The sequence below is a fragment of the Callionymus lyra genome, chromosome 19 (genome assembly GCF_982586985.1).
Source record: "Callionymus lyra chromosome 19, fCalLyr1.hap1.1, whole genome shotgun sequence".
Taxonomy (NCBI): Eukaryota; Metazoa; Chordata; class Actinopteri; order Syngnathiformes; family Callionymidae; genus Callionymus; species Callionymus lyra.
This window is the reverse complement of record NC_141836.1, coordinates 4,416,022-4,434,003: the sequence shown is the minus strand read 5'-3', so window position 1 is coordinate 4,434,003 and position 17,982 is coordinate 4,416,022. Positions and strand designations below refer to the sequence as shown.

The 17,982-nt window shown below is 46.4% G+C and overlaps 1 protein-coding gene across 2 annotated transcripts in view; it reads right to left on the bottom strand.

The window, feature by feature from the left end:
• Positions 1 to 713: 713 nt before the first annotated feature.
• Positions 714 to 17,982, bottom strand: part of LOC148059051 (membrane-associated guanylate kinase, WW and PDZ domain-containing protein 3-like) — a 96,882-nt gene continuing 79,613 nt past the window's right edge. Inside the window, exons 6-21 of one of the 2 annotated variants that reach the window (XM_087782001.1) lie at positions 17,649 to 17,728; positions 16,963 to 17,020; positions 15,092 to 15,204; positions 13,927 to 14,127; positions 12,079 to 12,708; positions 11,775 to 11,806; positions 11,243 to 11,582; positions 10,038 to 10,132; positions 9,778 to 9,970; positions 8,845 to 9,033; positions 8,572 to 8,757; positions 7,812 to 7,905; positions 6,926 to 6,974; positions 6,723 to 6,860; positions 5,746 to 5,884; positions 714 to 2,584 (exon numbers count right to left, since the gene is read on the bottom strand). In XM_087782001.1, the coding sequence (XP_087638127.1) occupies positions 1,845 to 2,584; positions 5,746 to 5,884; positions 6,723 to 6,860; positions 6,926 to 6,974; positions 7,812 to 7,905; positions 8,572 to 8,757; positions 8,845 to 9,033; positions 9,778 to 9,970; positions 10,038 to 10,132; positions 11,243 to 11,582; positions 11,775 to 11,806; positions 12,079 to 12,708; positions 13,927 to 14,127; positions 15,092 to 15,204; positions 16,963 to 17,020; positions 17,649 to 17,728 (3,277 nt within the window). In that variant the 3' untranslated portion in view covers positions 714 to 1,844. Of the gene's footprint in view, positions 2,585 to 3,261; positions 4,608 to 5,745; positions 5,885 to 6,722; positions 6,861 to 6,925; positions 6,975 to 7,811; positions 7,906 to 8,571; positions 8,758 to 8,844; positions 9,034 to 9,777; positions 9,971 to 10,037; positions 10,133 to 11,242; positions 11,583 to 11,774; positions 11,807 to 12,078; positions 12,709 to 13,926; positions 14,128 to 15,091; positions 15,205 to 16,962; positions 17,021 to 17,648; positions 17,729 to 17,982 lie in introns of those variants that run through there. The other variant, XM_087782002.1, reaches the window with a different exon arrangement.

The window sequence follows — 17,982 nt, the reverse complement described above, 5'->3', positions numbered from 1 at the left end:
ACCAGAGGGAGCGGGGCTGCAGGTTGTGTCGTCATTTTAACGATTAAAAAAATATAAACTATTTGTATTTATCAGTAGAAATAAAGATATAAAGATTCTGTTTCCGGGTTAAAAACTGAGAAATAACTTCAAGATATGTCGCACACAAGGCATTATGTATCGAACCACGATTTAAAAAAAACAGAAGAAATAAACACAATAAATAATATGTTTTTTAAAAAACACTTTTGCTTAAGAAGTGTATTCAGAGAAATCCAGTGACGTGTCAAGTTAAAATGGAGTCCTTTTGATCATTGTTTCTTGGTTCGATACATAATCCTTGATCATAATAATAATAATAATAACATCGTTCGTTATCTTTAAACACATAGAGGTAGATTTGTTTCTTTATTATTTAACAGTAAAAAGTTGCTTCCATTTTAAAAAAGTTGCATCAATAATAATACAAAAGTTTTAGTCTTTTATTAACTGAAAAAACTTTGTTTAATTGAATCAACATATTTTTAAATAAGCATTAAAAAAAAGAAAGAATAACAAAGAAACAAATCTACCACCATATGAAACAAAAGTGTTATATTTATTTGATATACTTATAACTGTTTAAAAAAGTTGTAGATTCCTGATTCATATCTAATCCTGTAGTTAATAAGAAACTATCTTATGTCCAGAAAGTTTTGCAAACATATATAAATACATGTAATAAACGGACATACTTTAGATTTATTGACTTTTATTTCTCATCAGTGCATCAACAGAAGATCATGAGCACATGTTTCATCACCGAGTTATATATTCTCACGTTTGTCCCTTAAAAAAATAATGAGAGGATTTACAGAAGATTCTTTCCCTGCGTGGACTCTTTACAGGTCTGTACACGTATTAACAGTTGTATCAGAAGACTCAAGGCCACGGTATCAACATGAACACTCGGCACGACACAGGGAGGACAATAAATTAAAGAGCCACTAGGTGTCGCTGGAGCGTCACAGAAGATTCATGCATTCACAACGTGTGCGTCTGCGCGTTATTAAGGGTTTAAAACGGGGGGGAGGGGCTTACTGTCAACCGGCCAATCACGGCGGCGAAGCATCATTTGTTATTTATTTTATATCAATGTAAGAATCGATCGTAAACTCTATGAAAAGAAACTTGTATTTAGAGAAATGAAGTGAATGCATAAATCCTCACATGTATTTAATCATCAGCGCACCAGTGCCACCTACTGTACATGCAACGAACTGCATCGACTCGAAGTTGCGACTCGAAATCCTTCGGATATTTACACGGAGTCCGTTTTCACATTGAGGGTCGCGTTTTAAAAAACTACTTCTTCCGTTACGATGGTGAGTCGCCGCCGTCAAAAAGGCAAAGACGTGACAATCAACTAAAGTGTTTGGATGTATATATATATTTATATATCATATATTTATTTATTCTGCGTTAAATAATCCTTCGGGTTAAATTGATGCTACGGCGGTTCACGTAAAAATAGAGTCGGTTACACACACGCAGCAAAGAAACACAGTAGACCACGCGGTGAAGCGTAAACGTAGAACGTGCTAGCATGATGCTAAGTTACATTTTAGGCTGAGTGTAAAAATCACTGACGTCGAGGAGGTCAAGTCAGAGTGTGTCAAGGGTCAGGGTTCACGGCCGTGCGGCGCTCGTTGGTCGCGTTGGAAGCTGGTTGGCGTCCCCGGTGACTTCATCACAGTGATTCTTGGAGTCCGTTGAAACACTTCCTGGTCCACGGACACGCTGACTTGGAGGCAAAGTGGGTGAAGATGATGAGAAGCTACAGTCGCTCGTGACACAGTGATGGTTCCGGCCCGGCCGGGGTCCGGTCAGATGTCCGCCTGGGACTGGATCCGAGACGAGCTGGGGACCTTCCAGGGACCCGGCGTGATCTGAGCCTTCTTGGCGGCCGAGTTGTAATCCTGAAGGTTGCCGCTGGACCCCCGCAGGTCGGCCCCGGTCTCGTCCTCGTGCTGGTCTCTGCGGTGGCTGCTGCTGTCCGGGTCCGACCCGATCCTCTCCCTGTGGTGTTTCTGTGACGCCGCGTCGTGTTCCTTCTTGCCCTTCCTACGATCCCCCGTGCCCCAGGCCCGCTCCCCGCCGTCCTGCCAGTAGGGGGCGTCATCATACCTCCAGTCCCGGGTCTCGGCAGAGGAGGTCCCGGGCTGCTGCCCCGCTGGACGTCTCGGACTTTGAGGTTCCTTCATCCCCGGATCCTCGTCCGTCTTCTTCCTGGGACTGGAAACCTTCCTCTCTTCGTTGTAGCCCACCACCTTCCTGGGACTCTGGGAGCCCTCCACCTGCTCCAGCCTTTTGGGGCTGGTGGGGTTCGAGTCCCCGCGACCCTGCTTTCTGGTCTGGTGGGCCGGGCTCACGGTCTGCTGGGGAAGCGGCTGGAGTCTGGACCTGGAGTCCTGAGCCGCCCCCGGGGATCCGGCACTGTCCCTCCAGGAGGACTCGATGGTTTGAGGAGAAGAGGGAGCGAGGTCAGGGGTGGTGAGGGGGGACGCGGGACCCTCGGGGACTCGGGGATAACTGGAGGTCGACATGTTAGTTTTGTCCTTCAGGCCTGTGGGAAGAACAGTCCGTCAGAAACACAGCAGAGGAGTTCGTAGAGAGAAGAAACTTAATCTCATGGTGTGAGCCATAGCGACAGCCTGTAGAGGGCAGAGCATGCATGAAGTAGAATCCTCAGGTTACCTTTGTAACCGTGGTTCTAAAAATGTGACGCCTTCTAATCAGAGCAGAACGAGATACATTCTGAGGTGAGACGGTCTAGTGTCAGTGAACAGGTTTACTAGCAGAGGTAAGAGGATCAGAGTCACGTTTAACTTTTACATCTTTGATTGTGTAGTTTGAAGAAGGTTTGTCAACTTTCTGGTCGCGTAAATGAATAAAAAAATGAATTTGTAAATATAAATACAAGCCTTTGTGTTCATTCATTTGTAATTAGATTTTTATTTTTTATTAAAATGGTATTAATATAATTTGAAGTTGTATAACTACGAGAAAATATAAGCTATTAATCTTCATTAATTTATAAATATATTTATTATATTTACATTTTTGGAATAGTATTTTCCCATTTAACTGGATGAACATAAGAAAAAAACAACAAATGTATTAGTGAATATAAATATCAGCTATTATTCTTCATTCATTTGTCAATCATATTTAAATACAACAAAATATCCAACTTTTATGTATATAAGAAATATCAACGTCATTAAAAATAATAATAATAACATTTTTCGGCAGATTTTGGCCATTAATAATAATAAAAATAAAAAAAATTGGCAGATTTTGGCCCAAAAAAAGGTTTAAAAAATAACATTTATCATCTGAAAAAAAACTTTTACTATCAAGTTTCTGCTTTAATAACGACATATAATAACATTAACTATAAAATGTAGCCTGTCGTGAAAACATCAACTTTTGATCCTCTTGATTTAGCGAGATTATTTTCCCAGCATGCACCGGGAGAGCTGTAGAAGAAATAAAGGATCAGACGGTGAGAGCGGCTCTAATTTCCCTCTGGAAGGTTGAGATGAAGATGATGATGAAGATGAAGATCTGGATCTGGATCTGCTTCATCTTTCATTTCCCCACGAGAGCAGAAGATAAGACGGCGAGTGAAGCAGTGAATCCACACGTGTGTGTGTGTGTGTGTGTGTGTGTGTGTGTGTGTGTGTGTGTGTGTGTGTGTGTGTGTGTGTGTGTGTGTTCTGCAGCTCGTCCTCCAGATCTGTCGCTGCTTTGACTCCGAGCGACTCTAACGTTTGTTTCATTAAATCAATCATTAAAAAACGCCGCTGCATTATGACCACCTGTCAATCATCCTACTTCTGACACCCGTGTGTGGAGCCATCCCACTGGCGACGCCAATTGTTTGAGGAACGTGGATAAAAGGGATGTTTTGGATCAGAAATCTGTCCACGACAGATGGTGTCAGAAGCAGGATGCGGACTACAAAAGCTAGATATATGATCTAGATATGTTTCTATGGCAACCAGACTGGGACAAAAAAAAAAAGAACACGATCTGGGAAACAAACGATTTGTTGCATTCAAAATAAATAACTTTATTTACACGACGGATGACGTCGCACCTCGTCGAGACGCATTCATTTAATAAAACCATCTAAAGAATACCATCTAGATAGAAGAACATGAGGTTCTGGGCTTTATAAATAAAGTTTTTGAATGCATGACTCATCATTTCTTAGATCGTGTTATACGGTTGTTTTTTTGTCGTGAAAACAGTGAATCGACCCTGAAATGTTTCGTATGGACGTCAATCAGTGGCTGCAGAATATTCTAGGGTTGAATTTAACATTTCAAATGTTGAAAAACTAAAATTAAATAAATAAATAGATTGATTCATTTTTTATTAATTAATTAATTACATTTAAATTTAGATTTCAATTAAGAAAGTGTCGATAAGTACATTGATAATAATATTGTGGAGCCACTGATGTGTCTCTTGTACGTTTGTATCCTGAGTGAGTCTCGTCAGTGAAGCAGTGAAGAGAGAAGTTACCAGAGAGCGAAGCCTCTAGTGCTGCTCTGTGGTGAAGTAGCAGAGACTTGAACCTACAGGAGAGAGAACCACACTAGAGCAGAAGCAAAGATGGACAGAAGCCGGCCACGCATGCACGGAGGAGGAGGAGGAGGAGGAGGGAGGAGGAGGAGGAGGGAGGAGAGGGGAGGAGGGAGGGAGGGAGGGAGGAGGAGATAAAGGACGATATGGAGGACATGGAGGAGGAGGAGGAGGGAGGGAGGGAGGGAGGGAGAGAGGAGGAGGGAGGAGGAGATGGAGATGGAGGAGGAGGAGGAGGGAAGAGGAGGGAGGGAGGAGGAGATAAAGGACGATATGGAGGAGATGGAGATGGAGGAGGAGGAAGGGAGGGAGGGAGAGAGATTGAGATGGAGGAGGAGGGAGGGAGGGACGGAGGGAGGAAGGGAGGAGAAGGGAAGAGGAGGAAGGGAGGAGGAGAAGGGAGGAGGAGGGGAGAGGAGGGATGAGGAGATAAAGGAAGATATGGAGGAGGAGATGGAGATGGAGGAGGAGGAGGAGGGAGGGAGGGAGGGAGGGAGGGAGAGAGGAGGAGGGAGGAGGAGATGGAGATGGAGGAGGAGGAGGAGGAGGGAAGAGGAGGGAGGGAGGAGGAGATAAAGGACGATATGGAGGAGATGGAGATGGAGGAGGAGGGAGGGAGGGAGGGAGAGAGGAGGAGATGGAGATGGAGGAGGAGGGAGGGAGGGAGGGAGGAGGAGGGAAGAGGAGGGAGGAGGGATGAGGAGATAAAGGACGATATGGAGGAGGAGATGGAGGAGGGAGGGAGGGAGGGAGGAGAGAGCAAGGAGGAGGAGGGAGGAGGAGATAAAGGACGAGATGGAGGAGGATGGAGGAGGGAGGAGGGAGGAGGAAGGAGGAGGGAGGAGGGAGGAGGGGGGAGGGAGGGAGGAGAGAGCAAGGAGGAGGAAGGAGGAGGAGGGAGGAGGAGATAAAGGACGAGATGGAGGAGGATGGAGGAGGATGGAGGAGGAAGGAGGAGGGAGGAAGGATGTAGGGAGGAGAGAGGAGAGAGGAGGAGGGAGGAAGAGGGAGGAGGGAGGAGGGAGGAGGGAGGAGAGAGGAGGAGGGAGGAGGGAGGAGAGAGGAGGGAGGAGGGAGGAGAGAGGAGGAGGGGGGAGGAGAGAGGAGGAGGAGGAGGAGGCGGCTGCTCACTGTGGTCCGGGACCAGACCCTGGCCGGGCCGGAGCAGCAGGTGGACCCGGTGTCCTCCGGCCTGGATCAGCTCGATGGCTCGGGTGTGTGTGATGCCCTGAGTGACCTCGCCGTTGATCTCCACGATCTGGTCGCCAACCTGCAGGATAGACACGATCAGTCGATCCCAGAGCAACGATGGATCTGCCTCGACTCGTCAGGTCTGGTTGTTTCAAATGTTCTCAATGAATCAGTGATCGAATCAGACTCGACTAATCAAACAAGAGTTTTTACAGAAACAACTTTCACTCCTTTATCGTTTTTCTTTCTTTCTGTGTTTATTTCCTTCGTTCTGTCTTTCTTTCTTAACTTTTGTCTTTTCTTATTTCTTTTTTCCTTCTTTATTTCTTTACTACCTTCGGCCTTTCTTTTCTTCTTTTTTTCCTTCTGTCTGAATTTTTCTTTCCTACTTTTTTCTTACTGTGCATCTTTCTTTCTTTCTTTCTTTCTTTCTTTTTTCTTTCTTTCTTTCTTTCTTTCTTTGTTACCATCTGTCTGTCTTCCTTGCTTTATGTCTGTCCATCTTTCTACTTTCTTTTGTCTTCCTTTCCTTCTTTCTTTCTTTTTTCCTTCCGTCTCTCTTTCTTTTCTTCTTTCTAATTACTGGCTGCCATTTTTTCTTTCTTACCGTCTTTCTTTTCTTCCTTCTTTGTCTATCAGAAGATGACTTTTACAAGATTATCCTTCTTCCTTCCTTTTCTTCTTCTATATCTCCTTCCTCCCTCCCTCCATTTCCTTCCCACCTTCTTTATTACCTCCCTCCCTCCTTTCCTTTTCTTCTACAATTTCCCCCAGCAGACCTCCAGAGGGATCAATAAAATTGCATCCATCTATCTCCTTCCTTCCTCCCTTCTTTATTACCTTCCTCCCTCCTTCCCTTCTTTACGACTACCCCCTCATCCCTCTCTTCCACCTGAACCTCTGGAGCGTGGACTCACGTGGATGCGTCCGTCTCTCAGCGCCGGTCCGTCCTCGGCGAGCCTGAGGATGAACAGACCCATGTTGTATTCCTTCCCTCCTCTGAGGCTGAAGCCGAAGCCTCGGTTGCTTCGCTCCAGCTCCACCACGAAACACCCCTGCAGGTCCAGACACACCACAGTTGAGCCTCAAGACCGGAGCAGTGAAGCAGATCCGGACTCACCTGTTTGAGTCCTGAAGGGACCATCGAGTCCTTCTGTGGATCCCCGTTTCTGGACCAGAACCAAGAACAACCGTGACATTAAATACTGGACCAAGGTGTGTGTGTCTGTTTGTATGTGTGCGTGCGTGTTTAAGTGTGTGTGTTTGTTTTTTTAAGTGTGTGTGTTTGTTTTTATATGTGTGTGTGTTTGTATGTGTGCTTTTGTGTGTTTATGTGTGCGTGTTTCTCTGTGTATGTGTGTGTTTGTATGTGAGTGTGTCTGTTTGTGTTTATGTTTGTGTGTGTGTAACAGTGCGTGTTTGTGTTAGTGCGTCTTTTTATGTGTGTGTACGTGTGTGTGTGTATGTGTGTGTACGTGTGTGTGTGTATATATGTGTATGTGTGTGTGTGTATGTGTGAGTTCATATATGTTTATGTGTGTGTGTGCATGTGTGTATATTTGTGTGTGTGTGTGAGTATGTGTGTGAAAATATGTCTATGGGTGTATGTGTGTGTACGTGTGTGTGTGTGTGTGTGCGTGTGTGTGTGTGCGTGCATGTGTGTGTTTTTGTGAGTGTATATGTGTGTGTGTGCATGTGTGTAGATTGGGTGTGTGTGAGTATGTGTGTGTATATATGTCTATGGGTGTGTGTGTGTGTGTATACGCGTGTGTGTGAGTGTATATGTGTGTGTGTGTGTGCGTGCATGTGTGTGTTTTTGTGAGTGTATATATGTGTATGTGTGTGTATGCATGTGTGTACATTTGTGTGTGTGTGAGTATGTGTGTGTGTATATATGTCTATGGGTGTGTGTGTGTTTATATGCGTGTGAGTGTATATGTGTGTGTGTGTGTGTGTGTGTGTGTGTGTGTGTGTGTGTGTGTGTCCATGTGTATATGTGTGTGTACCTGTCATAGTAGTTGGGCGGCTGCTGGCCGACAGCTCTGTGTTGTGCTGTTGGACTCTGCTTTGCTGAGTTGGTGGCAGAAGGAGGAGCCGAGTCTGTGAGGAGAGAATAGAGTAGTTGGTGACACACACACACACACACACACACACACACACACACACACACACACACACACACACACACACACACACACACACACACACACACACACACACACACACACACACACACACACACACACACACACACACACACACACACACACACACAGGCACAGGCACACACACACACACATATACACACACACGCACACACACACGTACACACACACACACACACACATATACACACACACACACCCCCCCACACACACACACACACACAGACACACAGACACAGACACATGCACACCCCCACACACACACACACCCCCACACACACACATATACACACACACACACACCCCCACACCCACACACATGCACACACCCCCACACACATGCGCGCACACACACACACACACACACACACACACAGACATACACACACACACACAGACACACACACACAGACATACACACACGCACACACACACACACACAGACACACACACGCACACACATATACACACACACGCGCACACACACACACACACAGACATATACACACACACGCACACACACCCCCACAGACATACACACACACACACACACACACACAGACACATGCACACACACACACACACAGACACACACACTCACCGTCTTCAGGCACCACGGTGAGCGTCACAGAGTGTCCCGCCTCCTTGATGAGCTGCACGATGTCGTTGTGCGACAACTCCATGATGGATCGACCGTTGACGGCCGAGATCCTGTCGCCGACCTTCATCTGACCCAGTCTGTCCGTCGGACTCCCCTCGATGATGCGTCCGATCTTGTGAGGGATCACTGTGCGGCGACAACACCGGGCGTCACCGTCATGTCATCATGGAACTGTCGAAGTCATTGACTCGACTCGACAGCGCCGTGTCTCACCTCCAGGGGGCGGTCTGTTCTTGGACGTCAGGATGACGAAGCCAAACCCCTCGTTGTCCCGGCGGTGCAGGGTCACGTCGAAGGACTCCGGCCGGGTCTGTTGAGGTCTGGGGGGCTCCACTCGAGGGGTCTTGGGCGAGTTAGTGACCGTCGGGGGCCCTGAAGGCTGTTGCTGGTCGACCGACACGTCTGTGAGAAACACAAGTGTCATCATTATACATTCATGTTGTATCATTGAATATATTAAATAATACACATATTCCAAGGTTTTCCTCATTTTTTTAAACAATTAAAAAACTTTTTTTTATATTTATATTTTTCCAATTCTTTACAGATAGAGTTTGATGATCTAATTCCAATAGTTTAAAAATACATTTTCTAAATTCAAGATTTTCCAATTCATAGTATTTTAAATTCACTATAAATTGTTGGTATAATAGAGTCACCAGACAGAACTAGAAGAGCACTGAGCTACTTGATCAAGCTTTCAGCCAATCATGCGTCGCCCGGATGATCATGTGACGACGTAAACTGGTATTTATTTAAATGATTAAAGTGTAAATGAATTTTTTTAATGAATCAAACCTTTAATTCAACCTTTAAATAAAGAAATGATTGAATTAAATTCATTAATCGTTTAAAAAAAGTTTCAACACTTCAAAATGAAATGAAATATTCTGATATAAGGTGAAGACGCTGGACCTCGACGCCGTGTTTGATTTTCCTCCTGCATCAGTTTCTAAGGATTAAACTCAAACACAGCAAACCTTTCCTCCACGAAAACAACCCTCAGAGTAAATCCTAAAATCAATGGCCGCTCATTTATGCAGGTCTTATCTGCGAGGGAATCTGCCACAACAAATTTGGAGGATTAGCGAGACAATCCCGGGATCAAGGCTCCGTCGGGATCCGATCCCGGGGACGAGGACTCACCGGAGAGAACCAGCTTCCGCCGGACCGTGAGCATGACCTGCCCGTTGCGGGCCGCGTTGGTCATCAGCTCCAGGACTTGCTTGTGGGACTTTCCCTTGACGGGGACGCCGTCGATGCACAGCAGCTCGTCTCCGGCCCGCAGACGCCCGTCCTTCTCCGCGGCGCCGAGCGGCACGATGGCCCCGATGTAGACCTGTGGGCGCGAGGGTCACGAAGGGTCTCCTGAGAACATCTCTCTCGGATTATGATGGTCCACCTACCGGCTGATCGGGACCTTCTCCTCCCAGGACTCTGAAGCCGAACCCAGACTCCTGGTTTCTCTTGATGAACACGTCCAGGTCTTTGGTGTTCAGAGCTGCCGGGAGAAGAGAAGATTAGAGAAGGTTTTATGACGACGATGATATCGTCCTCCTGGGTCGACTTTCATTTTAAGAGTTGTCGAGCTGTTAAAAATGTTTGTTAATGTCATGTCTATTGCTATTACAAAAGTGATTGACAACATGTGATCGGTTGTCTGGGCGGCAAAGCATTATTAACAGCCAGAAAGTCTGGTTCTGTGGTTGGAATGAAGCTGGACTCACTGGTGACAGTTGCTGAGAGGAGATCATTGAACAAGCAGAATGAGTGCACAAATGCTCCTACCCAGGTGCAACACTAATAGACTCAGGGACTCATTCATCCCTCGGGCTATTATTAAATTGTACAATTCTGAGTTTCGGGGGCAGGAGTGGAGTGAGAGAATCTGGATGTTCTGTTCTATGTTAGTCTTTGTATCCTTTGTCTTTGTTGTTTTTCTTTGATATATGTTCTTTATCTTTAGACTTAGATTGTGTCATCTTGTTCTTCCTCTTTCCTCTTTTTGTTCTTCTTCTTATTTTATTTTTTATGTATTATTTTTTATTTTTTATTTTATTGTTTATGAAAAATTGCTGGCTATTGGTAAAAAACAATTTCCCGAAGGAGACCTCCTGAGAGATCAATAAAGTTTTACCTTACCTTACCTTACCTTACCATTATGTAAACTGTTCAGGTCACTGTAGTCAAGAGGGTTGTAAGTTCAAATACATGTTGTTAAATGAATCTTATTCAAAGAAAAAAAAAAAGGTCACTACTTTGCAGGATTCTAATTTAATGCTGGTGTTTTCGGAACTTAACCCCTGAATTAAACGATCAACCAGTGTTTTTGACATATTTACACGACAAACTTTTACTTCTGGACTTCTGTTATTTATGTTTTTTGATAAGTTAAAAGTGTTTTAACTGGTGCGGCAGAACGGAGCAGCCTGCTGGTCTTTCCTCCTTTGGGACACTCACAATAAAAACAAACTAAAGCAAAAACACTTTTAAACTCACTCTATTAATAGAACTACTTTCAACAGGGCTCCCTCTACTTCTCACTCCCTCTCAGTGAACTCATCACGAGTCAAAAACATCCTTCATTTCACTTCCGAGGCGTCGAACTCACGCTGACTCTCCAGCAGGGCTCTGGACTTGAGGTAGAGCTCCGACGCGTCCGGCTTCGGGGAGGACGACCTGAAGGTGGCGACGGACATCGGGTTGGGCGGAGCCTCGGGGTGACCCAGGGTCTCGGTGCTGCTGACCATCTCCTGCCGCTGACCGTGAGGGATGTGCTGGTGGGAGCCGTGGTGGACCTGCTGCTGCGACCCGGAGTGGATCTGCTGCTGAGACCCGGAGTGGATCTGCTGCTGCGACCCGGAGTGGATCTGCTGCTGCGACCCGGAGTGGATCTGCTGCTGCGACCCGGAGTGGTTGGAGTGAGGCGACGGCGTCGTCGGCGTTGTGATCTGAAGACGCAAGAAGATGTGAGATACTGTGTAGACGTGAAATCCAGCAGAGGCCCTGACTGAGGACGAGAGGATACAGTGGCTCCAGCAGCTCTTAAAGCTGACGTCTGGACATATTTTGGTTTGAAAACAAAGCAGTAACGACAGGAAGTAGATAAACAGGAAGTCAGTAATATTTGTGAAGGAACTCACCGGCTTCAGCGACTTGACAGGCGACGTCTGACCTGCACAGCGGGAGGAGAAATAAAAACATTTAATCCCAGCGAGATATAAAAAGTCATGTCATACTTCAAGCCTCCACTAGGGGGCGGTAGCGACCAACACTAGCACCGCAGACGAAGCGCTGATGTTTAATAAATCCTCTGTGACTGATCTTCTCTCCTGAGCAGCTGATTTAAATTCTGATCACGCGGGCCCATGACACCGGTTCCTGTCTGCTTCACCTTCACCGGCTGACGGACGTGTCTCCATCTAAGGTTCTGGAGCGCGGACCCACCTCCTCTCAGCACCAGCACGCCGACCTCGCTGCCCACCGGCAGGTCCTTCAGGATGTCCACCACCTGCGTGTGGCTCAGCGTCTGGACGTTCTGCCGGTTGATCTCCTTGATGACGTCGCCCTTGAGCAGGCCGCGGCACCACTGGGCGTCCAGGATCATCTTCACCTTCTGGCCCAGCGGGCAGTCGGCGATGGCGAACCCGAACCCGCCGGGTCCCTTCATGAGGGGCACGCTGACCAGCTCGGGCTGCAGCAGGGTCGGGTCCGGACCCTCCAGGGTGTTCTGGGGGTGAGGATGGTGGTGGTGAGCGTGATGGTGGTGGTGGTGGTGGTGATGGCGACCCCCGTTGGTCATGGGCGGGACCGAGGCGGGCTGCCTGGGCAGGGTGGCCCCGTCCGTGTAGTGGGGGTCCTGCGGCGTGGACGAGGACGGGGACGGGGACGGCTCCTTGGAGGTTCCCAGGCCCCCCGAGGCCTCCTCGCTGCTGCTGGAGTCTTCGGGCAGGGGGTACCCCCGACACAGAACCAGGTCCACGTACTGGTTCACGGGGATGGACTGGAACATCTGGACCACGTCGGCGTGAGTCTTCCCCAGAACACAGGAGCCGTTGATGTCCACGATCACGTCTCCTGCGGGACGTGAGAGTTGGAGACAAACTTTACTCTTTGTCATCACGAAAAATTCCTTTAGAAAAAGTACACTTGCAAAATTTTCGGATAGACTTTGTGCGACACTGATTTTTAGTGACATCTTGTGATTGTTCCTCTGTTTTGGTTCAATTTATAGAACTGAGAGAAAATATAAATATATGTCCAAACATCAGCTTTAAAAGCTACTGGAGTCGACTGTATCCTCTTGTCCTCAGTCATCAAAGGCCTCTAGAAGGATTTTCATTGTTCCTTCAGCTCTGGAGGAGGTAATGACTGCTGCCATCTAGCGGCCGGAAGTTTAATTGCAACACAAAGATTAACAAACGCAGTACATATTTTCATGTTAATTGTAAATGAATTGAAAATGAATAATAAAGAACAATGATGAGGAATTAAATATGACACAGTAACGTGGATATATATCATTGTATCACTTTCTTCTCACACCACTAGTATGTATTGCTATAAGTGCTGGTGTATTAAGAATTTATATGAATATTTATGACAAAATACTTGGCAATTTGACCAAAAATGAAGATTAATTAAAGCGGGTTAGAACGTTTTAAAAATATATTTCTTACTTATTTCTACTCCTGTTTCCAACACAATTTGAGGATTTCTTCTTATTTGGTTGTTTTTTATTTCTTTTTTTCTTATGTAATTTTTTTGTTACACCTGTTTTGAAATAAAGAAGAGACTCTTGCATCATCCAAACACAGAGCAGATTCACCTGCACACGATCAGTGCAACACAACACATTATGTTGAAACTTTATAAAGAGAAACTTTAACAAGAAGTTTCTTTGTGGAGTTTGAACGACTTCTCTGTTTGCAGCTCATTAATTAGACAGTGTGTGTGTGTTTGTGTTTATGGCAACACAACAGATGATTGTGTTCAAGATGGAGTGAGTGTGTGTGTGTGTGTGTGTGTGTGTGTGTGTGTATGTGTGTGTGTGTGTGTGTGTGTGTGTGTGTGTGTGTGTGTGTGTGTGTGTGTGTGTGTGTGTGTGGCCACATAAATCTGGCTGTTGCTTGTAAACTCAATGACTGACTATTTTTAGCTTCATCAGACACAGTGACTTTCAGCAAGAGTCAACACACACACACACACACACACACACACACACACACACACACACACACACACACACACACACACACACACACACACACACACACAGTGAGTAGAGTGTCTCACCTGAGGCGATCTTCTTGTCGTGTGCGGCCGGACCCTCCGCCAGGACGTTCTTCACCTGCAGGAACTCGTCGGGTCGGTCTCCTCCGATGATGGTGAAGCCGAAACCTTGGGGGCTCTTCCTCAGGGCGGTCTGCAGCATGGACCCCTGCAGCTGGGTCGGGTCTCGGGTGAAGCCTCGGAGGCCGCGGGCAGGTTCCTCCGCTGACCCCGGGGGGGGAGAGAACGAAGGTGAGATGATCGTTGAACCCTCAAACCTTTGTTGTGATCAAGTGACCCTGGATGGAGCTTCACTGGGACAGTTCCCACGATAATGGGACATCTCTCTCATTAGGGGACCCCCCCCCCATTCCATCTTTGACCCCCCCCTCGCATGTGTCATCGGACAGTGATTTGCATAATTGCAGAGCGATCAGATCACAACATGGAGGTCAGAACTGAGTACGTGAGGAACAAACGATTATTTTGACATATGAAGGGGGTTTGTTAAGGGGGGGGGGCGGGGGGGGTCTTTCCATTCATTAACATTATAATTTACGTGATGTATTTTTGATGATTTTATTGATTTTTATGAATGTATTTATTTATTAATAATTCCTTCCAATGGTTACTTTTTTTTTTATTTCACAATCAGATTAAAATATATATTTATTTAAAATTAATGCATTTTTTACACGTAAAGTTTGACATTGTTATTCCGATAATTTCAACATTCAATGTTTTTTTAAATTCAATATAAAAAGGTACAACAGTGTCAGCAGACATTATCAACAGAGCAACGAGCGACTCGATCAAACTTCCAGCCAATCATGTGACGCGCAGGCGATCATGTGACAACAGAAGGAGCCACGATGACTCATGAATCAACAGACGCAACATTTTCAGCAACTAATGCTAGTTTTACAGCTAGTTTGAAAAGCGAGTGTCTCGGTGCTCGATTGGATGAGTCTGGTTTGATGTCACTTTTTCTAACCAACATTTTATATGGAATTAAAAAGGCTATAAACTATTCAATTCAATTATTAAAAAACATGGAACTCTTCTAAAAAACATAAAAATTTCAATGTATTTGAAAAGTTAAATTTAAGCATCAATATCCTGACATTAAATCCTTTGTTAAATGTGTTTGTTCGAATTGAAATAAAAGAGTGTGTGCAGGTGTGTTTACCTGTGGGCGTGGCTACAGGCGGCGGCGAAGCTGCGCCGGTCGGGACGTCGTTGTGCAACTTTCTCTTCGCTTCCTGGACCGGATTCTCAAACTGAGTCTTCTGGTTGATGTGACTGCGGGGGGGGAGACGACGTTATCAGAGTGTGTGTGTGTGTGTGTGTGTGTGTGTGTGTGTGACTCTTCACTCACAAGCTTCAGCATCAAATCCTAAAAAGATATTTCAATCCCCTGTTCTCTCCTGCAGGGTTTGTTCCCACAGATAATGAGCCTCGTGTCTCTCGACCCTTCGTTACCGTCCACTCGCTGGACTGCAGAGGGAGGGATGGGGGAGGGATGAGGGAGGGATGGGGGAGGGAGGGATCTGGACGTAGCCTCTCCGTGACCCGCTTGCATAAACGCGCCCTCAGGTCGCCCAAACACTGCGCTCTTATTTACTCGGCTCGTCACGGAAGGATCTCGCCCTGGTTTCTCCGGACACTTCCACAAAAGACGCGTCGTTGTCTGTTGTCGTGTCGCTCGCCGATGATCCGCGCTGACATGATCGCTGCCCTGGACGACCGAGGGAGGCTCGGCGGCCGCGGTGGAGGAATCTAGTTACCGGAGCACTTAAGATATTTAAGAAAACCGACCCGAGCTTCTCTCACGTTCATCTCAGAGGCGACAGGTTTAGATCGTTTAACGACCAACAGTCACGATCACAGACGCATGAGGACGTTAGAATTATTTTGATCCCAATGTTTTGGTTCTTCTACGACGATGTGGACGTCAACCAGCAAACAATTCTTCATTTATTTTCAGGTTTCTTCTCTGCACTCACGAGATGACATGCCTTATAGGGCAGCGGTTCCTGGACCAGGACCAGTACCGGTCAACGAGGCGTTTTATTTTGAAAACAAGAAGACAGGTTCTCTCGTCATCATGTGACTTTTAACACTATATTTATCAAGTTCAATCCCAAAATAAAGCAGATTCAATGAGTTGAACACAAACTATTTAGGAGCATCTTGTTGAAGAGAAACCAGGCAGTTGCTGCTTCTGATTCAGCGTTAAAGTGAGATTTACTGAACTTAGCATTTATTTTTTGAAGGTTGTGTTTATTTTGTTTCTGTTTGTGAAAATCATGCCGACATTAAACTGGTCCACGTCGAATAAAGGTTTGGGATCGAAACTTAAACCAACTAGGTTTTGATCGTCCATTATTTATGATTTAAGTGTTGGACTCAAAATTGTATCATCAGTGTTTGTTTGTACAAAACTATCTTTTCATTGAAACATTGACATTAGAAAATGATCTGAAGCTTCACCCACTAAAAACTCTTGTTGTTCTGGAGATTAAATCTTGTTGACCATAACCACACCCACTCTGCCGTTATTGGTCAAGCATGGATATTTGTCACCGCACGTCATCAATCCAGGAAGTCTCCTCCTCCAAGAGACTCGTTGTATAAACAAAGCGGTCGTGATTACAGCTGGCTGGAGGAGGAGTGAAGACATTACTACGTCATAATGGACTCTCGTAACCTCTCGTTCGCCCAGATTTCAGAGCAACTTTATAAAGTAATGAGTTGAAAACGTGGTCATGATGAGGGACTTACTGCGTCTTAGTGAGGAAGAACATTTACTACACATAAGTCGGGAGAGTTAAAGTTTGACATTAGACGACCTTCAAGATAAAGTAGTATCAGTTGGTTTTTGACGCGTCGTTTCCAGTGCAAGTCCGAGCCAGATTCTGTTTACACTGTTCATGTAAATAAGATTTAAATGTCAGGGTTTTTTTCCCCTTCGCTCACGTACAAAAACTCCCACCGCCTACTTCCCACTTCACTCGACCCTCCAGCTCCCCCCGCAGGCAGAAACAAAAGTTTACTCACTCGACAAAGTAGGATCCGAACTGAGGGTCGTCGATCCTCTCCCAGCCGAAGGGCAGCTCTGGCGAGGAAGAGAGAGAGAGAGAGAGGGGCGATCAATGTGTGTGCGGCAGAGACAACACACAATTGGACACACGTGACGAGGCGTGTCCGTCTGACGGGCCGCGACATGTTGACACACCAGTACAGACCCGGGCCGGGTTGGGGGGGGGGGCGGGTCTGTGTCTGTGTTTGAACTGGAAACGCTGAGCGGGTGAAACTCCTCGCTGGGAATAACTGTTTCTTGCGAGTGCATTGTGTGTGTGTGTTGGAGTGCGACAAACGCTCGCAGCGAGGGGCCGGTTCTGGACCCACGAGGGGCTCTTCGGGAAGGAAAAACACGCCGTGAGAGATGCTTCGCTGATGAGATCCCTGCGTGAGTCCAGAAGACGCCGGGAGCTGGTCTGTGCTTCGCCCGACACCACTCAGCTGTTCACGCCCCGTCCCCCCGTCCCCCCGGACCCCCCCCGCCCGCCCCCCTGCTGGGCGTGGATGCAACACGGCTACAAGGCCGAGTAAATAAATGTTACTCTATCGACCCCCGTGTGGAACTCTATTGAAATTAAATGTCACCGAACAGCAGGTTACAGTTCCAAGAGCCTCGACAACAAGGATCTACACCGAGTCTCAGACGACGGAGCTCCACTCACCTCCTGCTTCACACTTCTCCGCGGGCTTGGCTTTGCGAGCCAGACGGGGGTCCAGCCAGGTGGTCGTCTTGCTGTTGTGACTGAGCAAAGACAAGAGATTAAACACGAACGTCACGGCTTATCGTCTGGAGTCGGGTCGTGGTTTCAAGGTCTCGCTGGTTTCTCTGGATCTACTGCTGGCATCAGGACACGGTGGATGGGGATCGGACACAAGGTCGCTTTTACATTTGGTTAAAACTTAAAAATTCTAAAGACCTGGAGGCCTTTGATGTCAGACTATAAGAAACTAAAGTTACTGTGAACTCTTTCTCTTCAGTAATGAACATTTGTCTGA